Here is a 20,452-nt window from a genome sequence, read left to right on the forward strand (position 1 = left end):
TGTTTTTTGTTTCTATACCATCCATTTCCTGATGCTTATCTGAGTCTGGGTCTGGGTTGCGGTGGCAGCAGGCTAAGTAGTGTAGCCCCTCCAACTCTTCGTGGAGGATCCATGGCATAGAAGATAAGATGTATAATCCCCTCCCCACTTCTGGTTCTGCTCTGGGGCCTCCTCACAGTCGGACGTGCTCGGAAAACTTCCTAAGGGAGGCGTCTTGGAGAGGGCGGCATCCTAATCAGATCACCAAACCATCTCAGCTGGATTCTTTCAATGCAAAGGGCCAGAGATTCTACCCATAGTGCCCCCTGGATGTCCAGGCTCGTCCCGCGTCCCTTAGGCTGAGCATTGCTTCTATCTGTGATCTCATTCATTAGGTCATTACCCAAGACCATAGGTGAGGGTTTGAACATAGATCAAGGGTAAATTGCCTTCAGGCTCAGGCGCTTCTTCATCACCTGCATTACTGCTGATGACACCTCTCTGCCTGCCGTGCTCCGTTTCACGCTGCCTCATACAGGATGCTGGTATAGAGAGTCTAGACTTTTACACTTGACAAAACAACAACAGAGTGATCCTGTTGTTCCTTGTATGTATTTACTGTTGCGTGACGCTGATGTTTATTGCTGTGGATTAGTTGCATGGCAGACCCTTTAGATTTGCAGCCGCCACTGTAGAAGTTCTTTTTTTCCCTCTTCTGATGAGGCTAGTAGCTTACAGTCACTGAACATGCTGAAACAGAGCGTCAGTCAGCAACACAAATGGATGATCCTGGTGTCTGTTGTTGACCGGTCGGGCTCGCTTTAGTCTCACTTCTCTTAAAATCTCTCTTATTAAACCTCATGAAACTGTTCTCTCTTGTTCCTCTTCTCTTCATGCATTTCTTATCACCCAAAGGCGTATTTTCATTTTCGACCACTGGTCATTTCCTATTAATATTAACATTGTAGCCTTTTGTGCTCTTACACGAACACACAGGGTTATTTCAGCTCGCCCCTCTGGATCAGTCATGCTGAAGCTTCTTTTTAGCTTCTCTCAAGCAAAACAAAGGGTCTTTCAGTGGAAAGCGCCCACTGCACCGGGCAGCAGCGCCGATGCTCTGTTTGTGTGTTCTCATAGCTGCACAAACACATGCTTGTGACTGTACTCGGCAGGGTTCGGCTGAATCGGGCACTTGAATGCCGATGACAGCGCTGTTTGGTTTTGATATGAGGCTGAAGATATTTTGGGTTGATACTCAGAATTCTCCGAATTTGTTGAGCTGCTAAGCAGGCTTCACAGTTGTGGTAGTCAAAGGTAACAGATGGAGGGACTCATCCACCCTGTGGGCTTTAAGGGGGTGACACTCTGCTGCTCCTGGTCTTTGAAGTCTTTGTAGTGGTGTACATCATGTAGGACAGTGGTGCTTTGATTGTAATGTACACCGGCAATATGAGGGAAACTCCCAGGTGTGTGTGTGTGTGTGTCTGTGTGTGTGTCTCTCTCCATGATGGCAGGGACGTAACATTTTATTTACCTGAGATTCTAAAAGCAGACATTTGTAAATGAGGAAGAATCAAAAAGCACCTGCATGAGTTCAGATTTCGCCTTCGAGCTTTTTCCGTCTAAGCTGCAGTTTTTCATCTAAGCCACTTTGATTAGCAAGTTTGCCACTGCTTTAAATAAAACTGATTTCCATCCTGTGGTGTGTGTGTGTGTGTGTGTGTGTGTGTGTGTGTGTGTGTGTGTGTGTGTGTGGGAAGCGAGCATGCTGTTCATGTGGGCGCAATCGGTCAGTCAGAGGCATCTGCAGATAACGGACACTTGACAATTGAATTATTATGCAATTTGCGAAGAAAACAAATGTTGTGAAACCAATTTGTTGTTAGATAAGACTGGAGATGGACAGGGTGTTTAGAGCTGAGTCAGTCCAAGGTTTCAACTTGATAGAAAATGAACTTAACGCTTTAGCCGACGCCACAGGTTGGAGGATGATGCTGGATGTTTGTGTTGCCTTCATGATGAGTTAAAACATAGTAGGTACAAGGTTCATTTATTTATCATTCTACAGCACAGAGTTTGACGATGACATGCAAGTTGTAGTCCCTTTATGCTTTTTGCTTGGTGTTATTCTATGTTTTTTTTTTTGTCAGCATATCCCTTAAAACTTTACAAACAGGTCACAGATATGTAGTTTCATTCTTTTTAAGTCCCTTAAAATGCTGGTCACCGTGCTTTTTCGCAAACGTTAGCGAAACGGCAGTAAATAGTGCATTTGTTCTGGACTATTTTCAGCCGTGGATGAATACACATTTGGCGCATTGGTGAGCATTTCAAGCCGCATCACGGTGTATGTGGGATTGACTCAAATTAACTTACAATGCCCGTGTTTGTTGCAATGGGGGAACATGTCACAGTTTAATTCCCATTGAAGCAAGTGTGAGTCCATGCCCAAAGTCACTTCTGTTTATGAACTGAATCAACCACAAACTACAATCGGAGCGTCTCACTTTCCTTGGGTATAGCTGACTTCAACAAGCTGATATTGTTGATGCCTCAGACTGCAGACATCAGTGGATTTGCAACCGTTTTTTTCTGGCAGCTGGGCGTGTCGGTGACAACCCTGCATTAATGGCCTTCACAGGAGTTTGGGAAACATGGAGTAACTCTTTCCGAAGATTCGTCAGTGTTACGCTGACACAGTTAAGTTTGTCTGCTTGGTTTAGAGCTCACAATAGCTGCTGAGCTCTCCTGTGCTCTCCTGTGCTCTACCGGGTGCTTCTGCTTGAGGCGGCGAAGTACGTTTGTTTTATTGCCTTCATTTGCTGTTACAGTGTTCTTGCACTTCTTACATATTAACATTGTCTATTAGATCTTTTGTAACCAAACCTCTTCTACACTACTGTTGTTGCTATATGACATATTACATACAATATTCATTACAACCTTCATGTGCATGGGCAGTAAAAACCAAAAAGAAACACATCTGATCAGACTCAGTCCCAGTGAGCCAATCAGCATTAAGGAACGAACTACAAATTAAACCTAAGCTCCGATCAATGGATCTCTTTGACACATGAGCTCATTTTCCCTTCGGGCCGTGTTCTGTCCCCGCGCCCTCGTGTCCGCTCTCCGATGCGAAAGTGACGCTTCTGTTTTAAAGCGGTTGTGATTCTCATATGAGTGGGTCTATTTTGAGTAACAGTTTTAACAGCATTATCTGTTGTTTTTCCCGATTGAGAGGACGGCAGCACTGGCGACTGTTCAGCTCTCCCCTCTCAGCTCTGCCTCTGTTCTTTGTTTGGCTTGTTTTCGCCATCAATTTCAGAAACTTTTGTAGGCGACAGAAGCGTTAAAGAGAAAGTTGATAGATTTTTTTAGATGAGGTGGTATCGCAGAATCAGCTCCCGCTTTGGATTTTGCTGTCAGGTGTCAAAAATATTGTATCTTGCTATATATTGTATTGCATATTTATGTAACCAGCCCGGCTTTGTCCAGAAGTATCAAAATCCGTCCACCGAGCACATCTGAAGATTTGTCATTGCATTCTGCTTCATTTCAGTTTTGCACGGCGTCTCAACCTTTGCAGGATCGGGGTTTAAGACTTGGGCAGAACACCTGGCTGACCAGTTTGAGGAAGTTGGGTTTGAGAGCACTTACTTGACAACTAATTAAATTAAAGTTAATCACAAAAGGAACATGCGCTTTATAATCCATTGGATTTGGGGAACACGCACACGCACAAACACACACACACACACACACACACACACACTTAAGAGTGTAGCTAAGAAAGTAAATGCTTTTATTCCCCAAATCTGCCACCGAAACTAAATTTGCAAAGCTAAACCGCCTCTCTCTCTCTCTCTCTCTCTCTCTCTCTCTCTCTCTCTGTACATGCCTGCAGTCAGTGATTTCATGGCTCTTAACCAAACACAAAGGCTCCATTATGGCTCCGTTGGCTGAAATAAACTCACTTTCTCTCTCCTATTCCTCCTCTCCCTCGTCGTCTTCTTCCTCTTCCTCCTCCCACCTTTTTCCTCCTCTTCACATTCACACTTTCACCCACATCTGTGAGGAAAAAAAAAGACACATTTTCCATTTCATTACCTCATTCTGATGTTGGAGTTCGGAACAGGAGAGAGAAAGAAGTAGAAAAGGAGGTGATGAGAAAGGAAGGAAGACAGGGACTGGAGGTAGAAAGGTGTGTGCATGTGCGTGTGTGTGTGTAATTATTAGCCCAGTAATTAGGCCTTGTCGCTTGTTCCCCCCCTTCATTCGCCCTTTGAAGTCTTCTCCTCTGGACTACCCACAGTGCACTTGGGGGTTGTCGGGAATGTGGGTCAAAATGTGTGTGTCTAAGAGAATTTCTAGAGATGTCGATGGTGAGAAAGAGAGAAAGAGAGTCGGGGGTCTTAGTTCTCCCTCTGTGTCTCTCTATCATTGGCAGGTTGCTTATCCTCTTTTTCATGCTGGATCCCCCCCCCACACACACACACACGCACACACACACACACACACAGAGTTAGACACACGTCACATGAGTCTCTTTGTTTTGGTTTGCTGCAGAGATAAAACCCAGCTCTGTTACACTCCTCTACAAGAGAGACAAAGAGCGCTTATCTCACATACAGTGAGTGTGTGTGTTTGGGGGAGAGAATGTGTGTGTGTGTGTGTGTGTGTGTGTGTGTGTGTGTGTGTTTGTGTGAGAGTGTTTCTCCAATGCAGTCATTTTATTTTTGCATCGCAATTTTTACGAGCAGGATTTTCAGCCTCGTTAGCTGGAATTTCAGTTCTTTTTTTCCCCCCTTTATCAGACTGTCTGATGTCTGTGTGTGTGTGCGTGTGTGAGAGAGAGTGTGTGAGTGTGTGTCTGACAGCATCAGCACTACCAGCGCCAACATGACACACTTCCCTTCAAAAGTGGGATAATCACACTCAGGTTACTGGGCGGCGCAACAAACACACTTTTTAGAGTAGTTGGAAGATTTTTGGAAAAATGTTAATTTAATATTAATATTGAAAGGAATGGACATCCTCTCTACTAAAATGGGAATTTAGTCATAGTTTGTCAGTGGTGTTGCTGTTACGTGGGTGATTGTATATACATTACCCACAATGCAATTAGACTGCTGACCCTACAGTTAAGTCAGAGACTCGGGTGTGTTATGCTAGTAGTGGCTAATGTAGCCTTGAGATGTGGTTTAATTTTCTGGTTTAATGTCCAGAAAAAAAATCCTATTAATAAATATTTAGATATAATTTTCCATATTCTGTGAAAGATTTTATCCGTGTCACCCATCTATCACCTAACTTGCTTTTAATGTTACTTGAGTAATATTAAAGTAACACTGTGAAAACGAAACAGTCTCAGCCAAAGGACTAACTGCTTGCTTGTTCCAGTGATTTTGATCATTTCACACATTAATATCATTAACAGATGGGATGTTCTCATTTGTCAAACTTTCCATTATTCTGTGCACTTTTAGGACTTCTCACGTTGTCATCTTGACAGTTGAGTCCCGCTCTTGGAAACAGTGACGGATTTTGAACTTAATATTTTGTGTTAACCCCCCTTCAAGCTGTTTGTTACTCAGACTTTCCACATTTTAAGATGCAGCAGTCGGAACAAAAGCCCTGATCTAATGTATAACAGTGCGCTGAGATCCAAACTACACTGGTTAACCTTTTAGAAACTGATTGAGCATCATATGATACCAAAGAATTCCAGCTTTAATGTGTATTTTGTTGTCTGTTTAGGCCTTTTACAGACAATCTAAATAACCCTGTTAAAAACTACATTCCTGCAGTGCATTCAATATTTATGAAGCGAAATCTTTTAATGAATAAATTCCTCTTCCGGTGGCCTGTTGGGCTTTAATTAGACCAGCTGCAGCCAGCTGAGTGGAAATTCAGGTCATGTCCCCCCACACACGCACACCCACACAAACCTGCAAGCATTCTGCATATTCCTCAAATGTGTTTGTGGTGTTATGCAGAACTCGACGAGCAGGTTGTGGTCGTGTGTTGGTGTGAGATTGTGGTCACACGCCGCGACACTGATTGATGAAGTGATTCTCGCCACGCAGTGTCATGAATGACAAATTGCTGAGGGGGTGTGTGTGTGGAGTATGTGTGTGCGTGAAGACGGGCAGATGGTGTCTCATGAGTATGGGGCGAGCTAACGACCTTGAGAAAGAGGGAAGAGAGAAAGAAAGAGAGGGCGAGAGATGGTGACGGCAGGGGTTAGTTTGTTTTGCGCTGAGGGTCAGGCGGGATGGGCGGGGCATTTCTACTGCTGCTTCCTCTCTGCATTTCCTCCGCTCACCCAGAATGCCCGTTCCTGTCACACACGCTTGCGTGGGGCGTTAGCACAGCAACACAATGAGCAGGGACGGGCTTCAGGCAGACTGAGCAAGGTGTTTCCTGTGACCTGGACGACTGCTGCGTCAACACAAACCCAATCGTCTGGAACAACACAGGCATGAGTTTGCAGACCCGCTTTGACTCTCTCCTCCTTCATTTAGAGCTCATTAATGTCTCCCTGTTCAAATGTGTTGAACGTGTGTCTAAGTGAAAACAGCTGTGTTCAAGTCTGCGATATTCATCCTTTATTCATGCTTCGTTCATGCTTTATTCATGTGCTGTTCAAGCATTTGCAGAGTGAATGAATATTGGATTAAAAGCATCTTTACGTTATTCATGAGCTGAGATATTTTGGATTGTGGGGAAGCTTCTGGAATCCCCCACTCACGTACACACACGGGCGCAACAACAGCCACAAAACAGTCCTTGAAATGTTGTTTGGACTTGTCTTCTTGCGTATCAGTCTGATGCTTCTGAATCAATGTTGACCGTTTGTTCTTCTGTGTCCCGCAGGCCGCGCACTGCCCTGCTATGGAAAAGATGAAGAGGATTAAGAAGCGTCTGTCGTTAACACTCCGCTCCAGTCAGACCATCGACGAGTCTCTGTCTGAACTGGCCGAGCAGATGACCATCGAGGATGGCGGCACCAAGGACAACGGTAAGAATTCAAGCTATTCCATTTTTCAGAACACACGTGTTAACACATTGGATAAAAACACATTACTCATGATGGAAAGAAAATTTTGAAAAGGCTGCTGAGGGATTGCGGTACATAACCAACAGCTAATTTGCATTTTCTTTCCATTTTACCCAACGTCTGGGTAAAACCTGTCAAAAATACCTTATAATTAAGCCACACTTCATGTTGGAAAAAACATGAAAACGGTTGTAGAGAATCAGTGCCACAGTCCAACCAGGGCAGGAAATTCCTCTGGTCTGATTTTTACAATATCTTCCTGTACGTGTCCGTCAGCGGGCATGTGAAAGCACACACACACACACACACACACACACACACACACACACACACAGCTTTCAGTATCTTGGTAGCTCTCAGGGGTATTTAAATTATGCAGAAGCTGAAGGTGATGACGAGAAGGGGAGAGTACAGCGTGTGTCAGTAACAGCTGTAATGGACTTCCAGTGAGTCGCTCTCTATCAGGTTATGTAACAGGAGTAAGAGTAAGAGACACACACACACACACACACACACACTCTCTCAGGTGGTGTACAGGAAACAAGCATTCTCACACAAACACTTTCCTTGACATCTCTTTGTTATATAATATTCTGCCTGTTTTGGCACCACAGTACATCTGTCTGCCTGCAGCTCGTCTCCAATAAGCCGCTGGTGTGATCAACACATGGAAGTGATTCACTGCCGCTGATGACTGACAGCTGCCGAGATAAATGGACACGCACATCTATCTTTCACACGGCTTTTCTGATTTCAGTTATTTGGCTGTCGCTCGACATCCAGAAAGACTTTCAGTAAATGCAGCAGTAGAATCACTGTCAGTGATTCTTTAAATACCTTATTTTGTAATTCTTTTCTGGAAAAGGGTAATGATTGAAAAGGTGGCTACAAGTTTGTGTCTGGCTGAAGACACCAGCCTTATTATATAAGAAAAGTAACAATGAATGACCTTATATACAGAACTTAAGTTGTTATATGACAAATACTGTATTACTCTCATTTCTATTGCTGAATGGTTTCCATACTCTGCTCGTAATAGCCATGAAAATCCCAAGCAGACCTAACATTGTTACCTCCGTTCGAGCGCACTCAGCTTGTAATTCTGATATGTCTGACAAGCACCTTTAGGCAGAATAGTGTTAATTTTGGAGGCTGACATGTGGGAACACAGCACAGTCTGTCAGCTGAGAGTTGAAAAGGTCAGACGAGTTAAAGAAAGTTGGCAGGGGAAGAGAGATGAACCCACAAGATGCAGCAGACCCATGGCCTGACTAATGCAGATCACAATGGACCCCTTATGACCTTTTTGTGGGAGTGTAGCTGAACTCTGCCCACGGGGGGAATACTGGGTTGTAATGCTGTTTTTGTTTACAGGGTTTGCTCCTCAGCTAGGTTTGAAAATTTAATCGCTAATTGAGGCCCATCAGTGAGGCTCATGTCTTGCTTGTTGGTAGAGCTCATTTCCTTTAAAGGTACAATGTGTCAGATACGGCCAGAATTTTACTTGTTGTGTTGTTTTGCAGAGATATATACTGAGGTACACACGCTAACCAGCTAGCTGCAGCCCATCCTGTCTGTCTGGTAGTATAGCCCCCCCTACTTTCAGCTCGGAGATGTATGTGAGTTTGCTACGTTTCACAAGTACTATAAGCTTTTCTAGTCTAATAAATAAACAAAATAAACTCCCAAAATGTCAAGAAAGGAAATATTCTTACACCAATTTTCTTTATTACACAGAAAAAACAACCACACGCCTTCTGATTTCAAGTTTTTCTCTTTTATTGAAGTGCGACGAGCTTAATTGCCAGGTTAACTCATAAAACACAGTTCACTCAAACTTGACAGAAACAAAATAAACCTCACCCAAACCGTCTGTTTTTTATTTATGGAAACATCGGGACCTTGACTTGAATGTTAAATAAAGTTGTGTTGGTTTGAATGAAGCTCGGCCACACAGCATGCGTTTCAAATGAACACACTCGGTGAGGCTGAAGAAGATCAGAGCCCATCTTTTGTTGCGCCATGTCGGTACCTGATGTGGGTCTTTGGAGTTTTGTGACACATCTGCAAAGCCTGCAAAGTTTATTTTCAGAAAACCAGAAGTGATGACAGTTTTGTTGTGTTTCAGAGCCCTTCATGAGGAACGGCCGCCCCCCCACCTCCCATAGCATGCACTCCTTTCTGCACCAGTACACCGGCTCCTTCAAGAAGCCCCCCCTCCGCCGGCCACACAGCGTCATCGGTGGCACCCTGGGGTCCTTCATGGCAATGCCACGCAACGGCAGTCGCCTGGGTGAGACGCACACACATCGCATACTCACACACACACGCGGAAGGAAGTAAGTAGTGGGAGAGCAGATGGCATCCAGGAACAAACAGGAAACGTGTCACGGTCCTGATATTTCCATCCTGCTTCTTATACTCATAAACTCAAGAAGCAGCTTCTCTCTTCGCCCTCAGCAGGGCTGTTTTTGCCTGAGTGACAGCTGGACGGGGGATTCGGTCAAACATGATGCTGTTTCCCGTGTGAACTGATTCATCACACTGGATCAGTAGCAGTGAGTCTGATCCTGAGGCTTGGAAGGGAAGACGACGCTAGGATGATTCAAAGCAGCAGCAGATTTCAAGCTGGCGGTCGGGGGAACGGCCAAGAGGGCGATGAGATGACTCAGGGAACAGTATGAAACAGAGGAACGAAGCGTTGTGGGTGTCAGAATCCACCAGCCTCTGGGTTTTTCACTGTTTAGTCAACCAAGCATGGCAGGATCTGGAGAGATGAGCACACGGTCACATTTAAAGCTTATATGTTATCGTGTGGCAGCTAACGCTTGGAAAAGCAGCATGTCTGCACCCTACTCAGATGTCAGAACGTTAGTGACCTGATCAATCCAGAAAGTAGTATGAGTAGTATGACTTTCACATATCCAGTGAATTAGCTCAACCTCTGTTAAACTGACTGGCACATAATTTGGTACAGAGTCATGCCTTTGTTCCTTTGGAGCCTTATGAGGTTGACACTTATGATTTTGAATTGTCCCAATGATTGGATTGCCACAGTATTTGGACCAGCCATTCATGTCTCTCTCAGAATAATTTGCAATAACTCTGGTGATCCCCTGACTATGTTGTGTCATCATCAGGTCAAAATTTGAGTTTGTCCAATATCTTGGTTTTTGACCAAATTCCTGCAAAACTAATAACGTCCTCATCAGCCTCAGCTGCTTTCTATTTAGTGCTAATTAGCTAATTTTTGCACGCTAACACACTACACTAAGTTGGTGAATATGGTAAACATTGTAGTCACTAAACATCAGCATGTTAGCAATGGTGACGTTAGCATTTGTAGCTCAAAGCACCGCTGTGCTGTAGACTCTTCCTCGTGTTATTAATCATTTTCACTCTAGTATTTTCACATCCTTCGATCACTGGATTAGTTTAAGAGTACTGACAGGCATTCATACCAGATTCACAGCCTGTGATCACTTACACTTCACCGTGCCAGACACATGCTGCCTTACACCTTAAATAGAAATTGTTTGACTTTTTCCCACTTAAGTTCTGTTTTTAGTAAGTGTCATAATGTTAATTCTTTCAGTCGTGTTGACCATGATTGGTGCTTCTCCAAGCTATTTTGTGCAGATCATGCACTAAAGGACTTATTGAGCCTCACGCTGGACCCTGGCCTAGATATTGTGACTTGGATCTAAAAACAGGACATTTAAGTAGGACATTGATGATGCTGCTACACTCTGTGTGCTTATTAGCAAAGCTGCTAAAGACAGCACAGATGCAGACAGGGAGAGAGCAAGGGAGGGAAGTGAAGGAAGGATGTATGGAGATGATCAGGAAAGAAAGCTAAAAAAAATGGGTGGAGGATGAAATCCTTCAAGGGTCTTGTAGGTTAAAGCAAAAGAAAAACCATTTAAAAGGTTTAGAAAACAGCTTCAGGGGTTTTTGAAAAGAAGAAACCAAGTTGGGAGGTGAAGAAATGATGGGAGGAGAAAATATTTGGGGAGTTTTTCGAGAGGATGAGTGTAGATATGAAATGGCAGGAGATAATGGAGAAGTGTGTGAAAGGTAGAGGAGGTTGCAGGCAAATGAAAGTAGGACAGATGAGATCATTTGAAGACTTTGGAGAAGACGCACACAAGTTAGCAAAGCACAGGTAGCAAAGGAATGTGTTGAAGCAATAGGGAGTGAGGTCGGCAGCTGCCTGTGAAAACCCTGCAAAAGAGAAAGCGAGATAGGAGCAAAGGAGAAATATGCAGAGTGAAAGGGAAAGAAAGGGAGAAGTGGGAAGTGAAAGGGTTTGGTGAGGTTTTTGAAGCGGGGCAAGAAACATTGAAATGAGATACAGAGGAGTGACAGAAGAAGGGAAGAGAGATCGTTTGGAAGTTTTCAAAAAGGAGACGAGTAGGAAGAAGAAGGAATGTGGGGCGACAATGAGATGTTTACAGAGAGAAAGTAACCAGGTTCGGTGGAGGAAAGAGTGGCAGTTTGAGGGAGGAGAGAGACAAGCTTTAAGATGTTAGAAGGTTTTAATGCCCTGTGTCCTCAGGTACCAGAGCAACAGTGTGCAGTGATAGCCAGGAGCTGGTTAGATTGCAGAGGAGTTGGAGGTGTGCAGCCTGTCACCTACAGCTGTTCATCAGCAGCTCACTGTGGCTGCTGCTTCTTGTTCCATTACTCCCTTGCAAAAACCTCATCTCTGTGACAAATGCATTGCATTTCCTGTGACTGGTTCACAATACAAGGCAGCCCATTTTTTGCCAGCTGAATGCTTTTAACGTTACGCAGCAGTAGCACTTGTAGGATTTGCCTCAGCGGTAGCACAGTGCAGCTCTGATACAGCTGTAGGTGAGTGAACAGGAAACAGTTAATGGTATAGCTGAAATCTGAAATTGAACATTTAATCAATTATGCTCATGTGGTTGACAGTAGAGTTGAGGTTTGGGCAGAATTGATTTACCTGCTATTACACCTGTGCGATCATTGTAATTCTATGTTTAAAAGTGAGCAACTGTGCTAAATCCTGTATTCTGTAGACTGGGTATTGGCCACATATCCAAAGAGATAAACACTCCTATGGCATTAGTTATTGCTTTGGTCTCAGTCTGCTGTGAGGTGCTGCTTGAATGCTGCGAGGAGAAGGAACGAACGCGAGCTCGGCGGTAAGCCGAGTAGCACGCTACAGCTGGCGCGCTGCCAAAACATTCCAGGTAAAAGAATTCTGTTCCGCTCGCGCGAGTACTCGGACTTAAAACGAATGCTGTGACAGTAATTGTTTGGTTGACAGCGTGTGCTGAACTGAGGAAGTGACATACCAAACGGTTCAGCATGAATACACGTGCCGTTACACCGCCAGTATGCATGGCTGACACATGAGGCCCCGGGGGAGGACAGAGGAGGTGCGTGAAGGTAGATGGTTGCAGGGGGGTTGAGATGTGGAGCATCTTCCTTTCTTTTCTGTCATACTCTTTTTTTTTTTTTTTTTTTTTTGTGGCAAGACAGACATGACGGCTTGTTGCCTTCTATATTTTGGTGTTATATTTTCCCTTTTTCTTGCTGTAATATATCAAGTTCTGCCACTGGAACCAAAACCAAAGATCAGATGGAGAAGCAACAGAGAAACCTCACGTTAACCATGTGTGGAAAAACACAGGAGCGACATGTCGGGTGGAACAGCACGGGTCAGCCCCAGAGGAAAATCCTGAAGACATTTTGGTGGCTAAAAGTGGAGCAGCATTTCCTTTAATCTGAAGAGACTTTGGGTTTTAACCAGATGACCGCAGACAGGTTCACAATCTGGGGCAAAGTGTTCCTTTGGGTTGTGGCCGAACCGCAGAGTCAGAGTCAGAGAGCTTTACCACGGTGCAAAACCCAGACTAACAATTCCAATTAATAATGTTTGGTGTGATGTTTAGAGAAATAATCGGGATTATCCTGTTTGGAATAACAGTTAATCTGCATCAACAGAACAGAGATTTCTTTCTCCTCTCGTTTCTGTGCGCTCACATTTCATGAGCGAGTGCGTGGTTGGAGGCGCTGACACGCTGATGACAGAGAACTGTTCAGCCACAGCTACTCATTAACTGTGTTTGTACGTGTGTGTGTGTGTGTGTGTGTGTGTGTGTGTGTGGAGTCGGGGGGTGCATGTGGTTTGTGTGTCAGTGTGTTTGCTCCTGCAGTGCTATGGTAGTAGTGGTACCTTCACTGGCCTGGAGGAAGCGGTGCAGGTTGGAGGGTTTAATCTTTGGCCTCGGGGGTTACAAGGCTGTGAGAGGAGATGAGAGAGAGAGAGGGGTAGAGAGACATAGGTTTGAGGGCCAGTGCTAGAGCTTTTATTTCTATTCAGTCTTAAAGTCAGATGAAATATTCAACAAATGTTGAGTTTAAATGCAGCTACTGCAGTACTGCAAATGCATATCCGCTATATTCCCAAATGGACTTTTATTGAAATAGTATCATTTTCAAAAATGTTTCTTTTCACTCATGTTTCTCATTTCTGCTGTACGAATATAACAAATACACATTAAATGCATGCAAAACACACATCTCACATGCACGCTGCAGTGTATCGACAGTCAGAGCCTTCTCCCTTAAGGAATTTGACTGAGGTGTTTGCCTGATGAGGACAACCAGTTTTTCTCTTCTTCCCAGTCTAAAGTCAGTCCATGTTTTCTGAATAACATACATGCATGTTCTTAGTGTCACCTCTGTTTGATAAGTCAAACAAAATGCTGTTGAAAAGGTCTGTTTAGCTGTTGCCCGGTCAAGTCAAACAATACAGCGCTGATGAGTTTTAGTGCTTTAACAGTTAGCTCGTCATTCGACAAGTTGACTGACAGAGAGTCAGTTGGTAACAGTTGGGATCATCCATCAATCATTTACGTCCTTTCAATGGGACGATTTGCTACTTTGTTATATCACTGAAAAACTGATTGATCAAACTAGAAATGCCCCTGTCCATCATATTAGACAGACTGAACCAGGTCTGATTTAATGGACAACTTCAGTCTACTTTATCTGTATCTTGTGTGTGTGTATCTTGTGCGTGTGTAATTGTGATTCTCTTTCTGTCTTAGATATTGTGCATGAGAACCTGAAGATGGGCTCGGATGGGGAGAGCGACCAGGCGTCGGGGACGTCCTCGGACGAGGTGCAATCTCCCACCGGCGTCTGTCTGAGGAACCGCATCCACCGGCGGATCTCCATGGAGGTGAGACGCGCGGCGCAATAACTGCAGAAGTGGCCTACACGGCTCGTCTGCATTCCACCCTTCACCCCCTCTCCTTCTGCTCTGCTCCTCACCTCCTCCTCCCCCTCAACCCCCCAGCCTCATGGGAGATTTGATTCGGGAGGGGGCTCGGGTGGTGGGTTGTTCATCTGCTTAATGGGCTCTTGGTGTCTGGGCTTCATGATACTCACAGCAACCTGCTCCCTGAGGACCACCGCAGCGTCTGTAAAGAGATGCAGGGCGGTAATCTGTGCTGTAACCACAGTGATTTTCTATACTGTATGTGAGACGTGTCGGCGTGCTCCAGAGCATGCTGGGACAGGAGTCTCCTTTGTTCCTCTCGTGAGGATGTATGTAATCATATGTGCCATTCAAAAATCATGTTAGCATTTAAGCACCTGCTTGACATCAGAGCACCAGCTCTACATGGATGAAATTTCAGATTAAACTAGAAATAGTCTTTTCTTTCCTGGTTCCTTTACTGCCCTCTTTAAATGAAATACAAAATCCATTTGCATTTAGGCACACAAAATTGTTTCAGAATAACCTACAGTTTGTCGTTTCTGCCTGTTGATACACACTGAAAACATAAATAAAATGAAGCTAAATGTTGGCTTCATGTGGGTTTACGCTACATTGCATGCAGACGCTACCAATAAACCATCTTTGCCTTTATAATCATTGAACCCTGGGGGAAGTTTGGATTTTGGAGGAGCTTCTGAGCCTGGAGGCCTCCTGCCCCCTGCTGGCAGAGGAGCATATGTGACAAACACACACACACACACACACAGGTGACCTATTTTTCACTCGTTTTGAGTGTTTATCTCATTTGTACGTGCATGAAACAAGAGGAGCTGAAGGATGTGGTGATGAACACTTGACTTGGTGCACGTACACACACACACACACACACACACACACACACACACACACACAAGCTCTGTTACATGATCGCAAGTGTGCTGCTCTTCTTGTGGTTCTTTTGACACCGCCGGAGGTTTTAATGAAGCCGTATTATGCCAGTAAAGAGGTTAAGAGGACGCTGTACACACTCGCTTACTGGCTGTTATTGGCAGACAGTCAGCTTTCTTTCAGTTATGTTGTGCCTCTACAAGTCGGTCACCTCAAAAACACTTATTACAAACTTAGGTCGACCAAAGCCTTGGAAGTCAAGAGTGTGTGCCATCAGCATGTAATTCAAGACATTAACCAAGCTCAGTGATGTATTCTTGTTACTCACACTCACTCTCTGGTCAGTTTTTGGTTTAGTTCATTCACATATGTGGCATATTGTGTTAACTTTGATGTTATTGTGGGAGTGGTCATGTTTTTGTAGTGTAACCAAATGCAGATTTGCTTTTATTTAAATGTGAAATCAGCACAGGCTTTGGGATTACTCCGATCGCATGTAGATAATGATTATGAGTAGTATCGCCACAACTAACATTTTCATTTTCGATTAGCCTGTCCATTATTTTTTAGATGATTAGTTGTCATTAAATTGGCTGAAAATGGTGAACAATGCGCATCACAAGTTCTCAGAGCCTGAGATTGTCTTACTGCTTGTTGTCTGTGCTCGCAGATATGACATTTTAAATGATACAAAACATATCCAGGACACAGAGAATGGATGGAATTTTTAGCTGATGAATAACTTGAACAATTAAATGATTATCACACACATTACACGAGTGACAGTTTTTAAAATTAGAATGACAAAGTGAGTAAAAAGTAATAAAAATAGATGAAATGCTGAGAGGACAGGACAAAATCTGTTGTAGAGTGGTGAGTTTTAAGACACCTCACATCAGAGAAAAAGCAGCACAGACTCACATTACATAATACCTCTTGAAGACACCATAATCAGAGCTTTTACTTGAATCCTTACTTGTCATACACTGGCATCTCCTCTGAGCAGCACTGTCAGAGAGGACAAAAGACTGCATTAATGAAATGAGAGCAGATGGTATTTGTGGAGAGGGACAAACTTAAAAGCGTCCACAGTGACCAAGCAGATGTGACGCCTTCTCTCGTTGTATTTTTACTCCGCTCTGCCTTGTTTTTCCCCACATCAGTCAGCATTATGTCAGCGCATCGCCATCAGATGTGGTCTTTATTTTGACCCTAGAATAGATATGATCGGCAAAAATACAATATGAGCCCAGTAATACTGACAACAGCTGCCTGCGCTCTGAATACGGACTGAGAATACGAGCTGCAGACATTAATAAACACATGTATAATTTGCTTTTATTCACGCCTGCTTCCTCTTGCTGTTTTGTTTACAGGAATAGTGTTTTCACAATCGCAATCTGATTCGTGCTTTCAAAGGTTTCGCTGTTCAGCCGCAGTCGCGCCTCAACACGCTGCCTCTGATTTTCACCCTCCATAAGACGCCGATCGGCCTCATCTCTGTCTTCTCTCTTGGGGAGTAGGAGGAGATGGGAGCGAGTTATTTTCGACGTGTGTGTGTGTGTGTGTGTGTGTGTGGGTGGGTGGATGGGTGGACTCGTTAGCCTACATTGTCTTGTGCTGCTTGCTGCTGAAACATGCCTCACACCACATACAGACTCGGGGCATGTAGTGGTATATTTTCTCATGCACGACTGCAAAAAAGCAACAGTGTGACTCATAACCGTCATGTGTTGAAGTTCAATAAGTATGAGTAGCAAGAATTTAATCTTGCTATAGCGGGTTTTAGCTTTAGAAAGAAACGACCTCACTGCAGGAATGTCAAATCAAAAGCGAATTTAACTTCTACACATTTAAACATTCTTCTGTGCGTGTGTGTTTTAGGACCTCAACAAGCGCTTGTCTCTGCCTGCTGACATCCGAATTCCCGACGGTTACCTGGAGAAGCTGCAGCTCAGCAGCCCCCCCTTCGACCAGCCGCTCAGCCGACGCTCCCGCCGAGCCTCACTGGTCAGTGTCTGCACGTGTCCATGTCTGTGTGTGCTAGCTTTATTGCTTCGCGGCGCTGTTACCAGACTCCCTCTGTGCGAGTTGCCATGGCAACTGGTGTGAGACCAGGATGGATTAATCTGGAGTCACAAGCGCTCACCTCCTGCCTTCAGCCCATCAAATTAGATCATAATGCTCAGCTCATGCAGCTTTGTTGCAGGGTGTCAATGACAAGCAGGTTTATGCATATTAGACGTTTGCCAGCGGTGACGCCGAAGCTTAAAAAAGTTTTCACGTATGGTTCCTTCTCACCTAGGATCAGGTGGAATGCAGCATTTCTTGTTTGATTCGTACTTTGATGTACTGTTTTCCTCCTTTTGGCCAAACCTTTTCTCGCCAATCTCAGAGAATGTCATGTCAGCTCAAGATCTTCCCAGCACCTACATTGCCAGCACTGACGGCTACATTTTGGCAATTCAGCACCATTGAAAGTATGCCAAATGAATGAGTAGCAGTTCCTCTTAGCAATGTACCCATGGATGTACATGTGACTTTCACTGTACTACTTTGATACTGTAGAAAACGTAAAAGCGTGATGATTCTCAAGTTCTGGGGCTGTAAGGAGCGTCTTTTTTTCTAGTCACACTTAATGAAATATGTGTATCATGTCTCTGTGTTGAGATTTGAATGAGTTATGACCCTGAGAACAAGTATGGCTTTTGAAGCAAATTGCAGTAATCAAGCGCGGATGGTTTTGAAGCACCTTAAGTGCCCCGCAGTGTGAAAACCTTTGATTTAAGACATTGACTGGTTTGTTGTTAGTCCTTTTGAAGCAAAGAGCGAAGGCGCCTGGAGCAGCTTCTTTTGCACCATCATTCAACACGCGCACACAGAGAAAAATTCATCACAGAAGACGCAGAGACCGAATTCTGCACCGACAGTGACAGACCAGAATACCACACACCTGCCTGTCTGTTGAAATGAGCTTTATTCAGGTGTTGCAAGGACAGCAAAATGCACAGACTGAGCAGCCTGCAGATCCAAAATGGGACGTAAGCCACATGTTATTAGTGGCCCCATAATTTAATCTTAATTCTGATTGTGTCCTCTGTCTTTCCCTCAGTCCGAGATTGGCTTTGGCAAGTTGGAGACGTACATTAAGCTGGACAAACTGGGAGAGGTAAGGAAATCCTGAAAAACCAATTTGATATTAATGAAAGGAATCTGTTAATTCAGTAATTTTGAGCCAGCATTGTGTGTTGCATTCAGGGAACCTACGCCACGGTATTTAAAGGACGCAGTAAACTGACGGACAACCTGGTGGCGCTGAAGGAGATCCGACTGGAGCATGAGGAGGGAGCACCGTGCACTGCAATCAGAGAAGGTTTCTCCTCCTGCATTTCAGTGCAGCATTCTTATGAAATAAACTTTTTCTCATAGTGATCACAGACAGTCATCCCCCTGTTGTAAATAGTACAATTAATGTTGTTAATGATAATAATAACATGCACAAGTGGAGCCATCAGGATCTGTCATTAAGAAGTTGTTCTCTTTGTATAAACGTCTGTCGGTCATTGTCTCTGCAGTGTCGCTACTGAAGGACCTCAAACACGCAAACATCGTGACGCTACACGACATCGTCCACACTGACAAGAGCCTCACGCTCGTCTTCGAGTACCTCGTAAGACTCGCTGCTTCCCCCGTGCTGTCAATGCACGATGCTCTTTGTGGACACAGCACTTGTAAATTCAATATAAAGAAAAGAGCTGGATATGAACATATGAGTCGTTGCAGAATTGTATAATAATATCAGGTTGTTAACATTATTTAAAAATGTAGGAAATGAGCAGAAACATTAACATAGACAATTACCGCTTGATGATGACAAAATGTCTGCAGAGATGCTCTCTTGGTGTCGTTGTATCTACTCTTGTCTGACGGTGTCGTCTCTCCCTGCAGGATAAGGACTTGAAGCAGTACATGGATGACTGTGGAAACATAATGAGCATGCACAATGTGAAGGTGAGGACGTCTCGAACTTTTACTGACTATTACACTTTTTTTTTTTTGCTCTCTTTACTTTGGAATGTTAGAGAGATGGGGCTGCATGGTGTTTTGGACCACAATAATAATCACAAAAGAATCAGATATATTCATAACATCAACTTCTTACACATATCTTTCCAGATCTTCCTCTTCCAGATCTTGCGAGGGCTGTCGTATTGTCACAAGAGGAAAGTTCTCCACAGGGACCTCAAGCCCCAGAACCTCCTCATCAACGAGAGAGGAGAACTCAAACTGGCTGATTTCGGTAAGAGGAAACACAGCAGGAGCTAATGCTGTTTTTAGGGTAGTAGAGAAGGGAGGAGCGGGAGTATATTCCTGCTGTCCGTACAGTTTGTGAAGGAAGCTTTGAAAACGATTTCCAGTTGTGCTTTTATAGATATCATACTTCTCCCTGAGTGCAGAATCCTGATGTTTGTTTATGTCTGTGGTGGGCTGGCAGGTCTGGCGAGGGCCAAGTCTGTCCCGACTAAAACTTACTCCAATGAGGTTGTGACTCTCTGGTACCGGCCTCCTGATGTTCTGCTGGGATCCTCCGAGTATTCAACACAGATCGACATGTGGTACGAGCGCAGCACTCATTTCATCATTTGAGCCATTCATCAATAATTCAACATACTTCTCCCAGTATTTAGTTGTAGCCCATCGCTGAAGGACTCCATGGCAACATTTGACTTCCTGTTTACATCCCCCAAAGGCTCCTTAATTAAAAGAATTTGCAGATGAAGGCTCTGTGGTTGTGTGTGTGTCTGCAGGGGCGTTGGTTGTATATTCTATGAGATGGCTGCAGGTCGGCCGCTGTTCCCCGGCTCCACCGTTGAGGACGAGCTCCACCTCATTTTCAGGTTACTGGGTGAGTGACTCCTGCCCCCACCACATCAGCATAGGACCCCAAATGTTTCATCACTTGTCTCATCAACAAGGCCAAATGCTGAGTATCTGAGAGGCTGTGATTCTGTGACTTCAGGCACACCCACAGAGGAGAGCTGGCCGGGAATCTCCTCCATCGAAGAGTTCAAATCCTACAACTTCCCCAAATACAAACCACAGCCGCTAATCAACCACGCGCCCAGGTACTGTGGTCTGTGTGTTTGTTTTTTATGTACCCATGACCCGGTTGCCAGTATGCAGTCGTGTGTGTGTGTGTGTGTGTGTGTGTGTGTGTGTGTGTGTGTGTGTGTGTGTGTGTGTGTGTGTGTGTGTGCGCCACA

At 44.3% G+C, this 20,452-nt stretch overlaps 1 protein-coding gene across 1 annotated transcript in view; it reads left to right on the forward strand.

Moving 5' to 3' along the window:
• cdk17 (cyclin dependent kinase 17) overlaps window positions 1–20,452 on the forward strand; it is a 34,069-nt gene that overhangs the window by 8,640 nt on the left and 4,977 nt on the right. Inside the window, exons 2-13 of the mRNA XM_076722862.1 lie at window positions 6,856–7,000; window positions 9,168–9,332; window positions 14,125–14,258; window positions 17,073–17,198; window positions 18,301–18,357; window positions 18,447–18,561; window positions 18,764–18,858; window positions 19,137–19,199; window positions 19,365–19,488; window positions 19,684–19,804; window positions 19,997–20,094; window positions 20,209–20,314. Of these exons, the coding sequence (XP_076578977.1) occupies window positions 6,874–7,000; window positions 9,168–9,332; window positions 14,125–14,258; window positions 17,073–17,198; window positions 18,301–18,357; window positions 18,447–18,561; window positions 18,764–18,858; window positions 19,137–19,199; window positions 19,365–19,488; window positions 19,684–19,804; window positions 19,997–20,094; window positions 20,209–20,314 (1,331 nt within the window). The 5' untranslated portion in view covers window positions 6,856–6,873. The remainder of the gene's footprint in view (window positions 1–6,855; window positions 7,001–9,167; window positions 9,333–14,124; window positions 14,259–17,072; window positions 17,199–18,300; window positions 18,358–18,446; window positions 18,562–18,763; window positions 18,859–19,136; window positions 19,200–19,364; window positions 19,489–19,683; window positions 19,805–19,996; window positions 20,095–20,208; window positions 20,315–20,452) is intronic.

The sequence above is a fragment of the Chaetodon auriga genome, chromosome 22 (genome assembly GCF_051107435.1).
Source record: "Chaetodon auriga isolate fChaAug3 chromosome 22, fChaAug3.hap1, whole genome shotgun sequence".
Classification (NCBI taxonomy): domain Eukaryota; kingdom Metazoa; phylum Chordata; class Actinopteri; order Chaetodontiformes; family Chaetodontidae; genus Chaetodon; species Chaetodon auriga.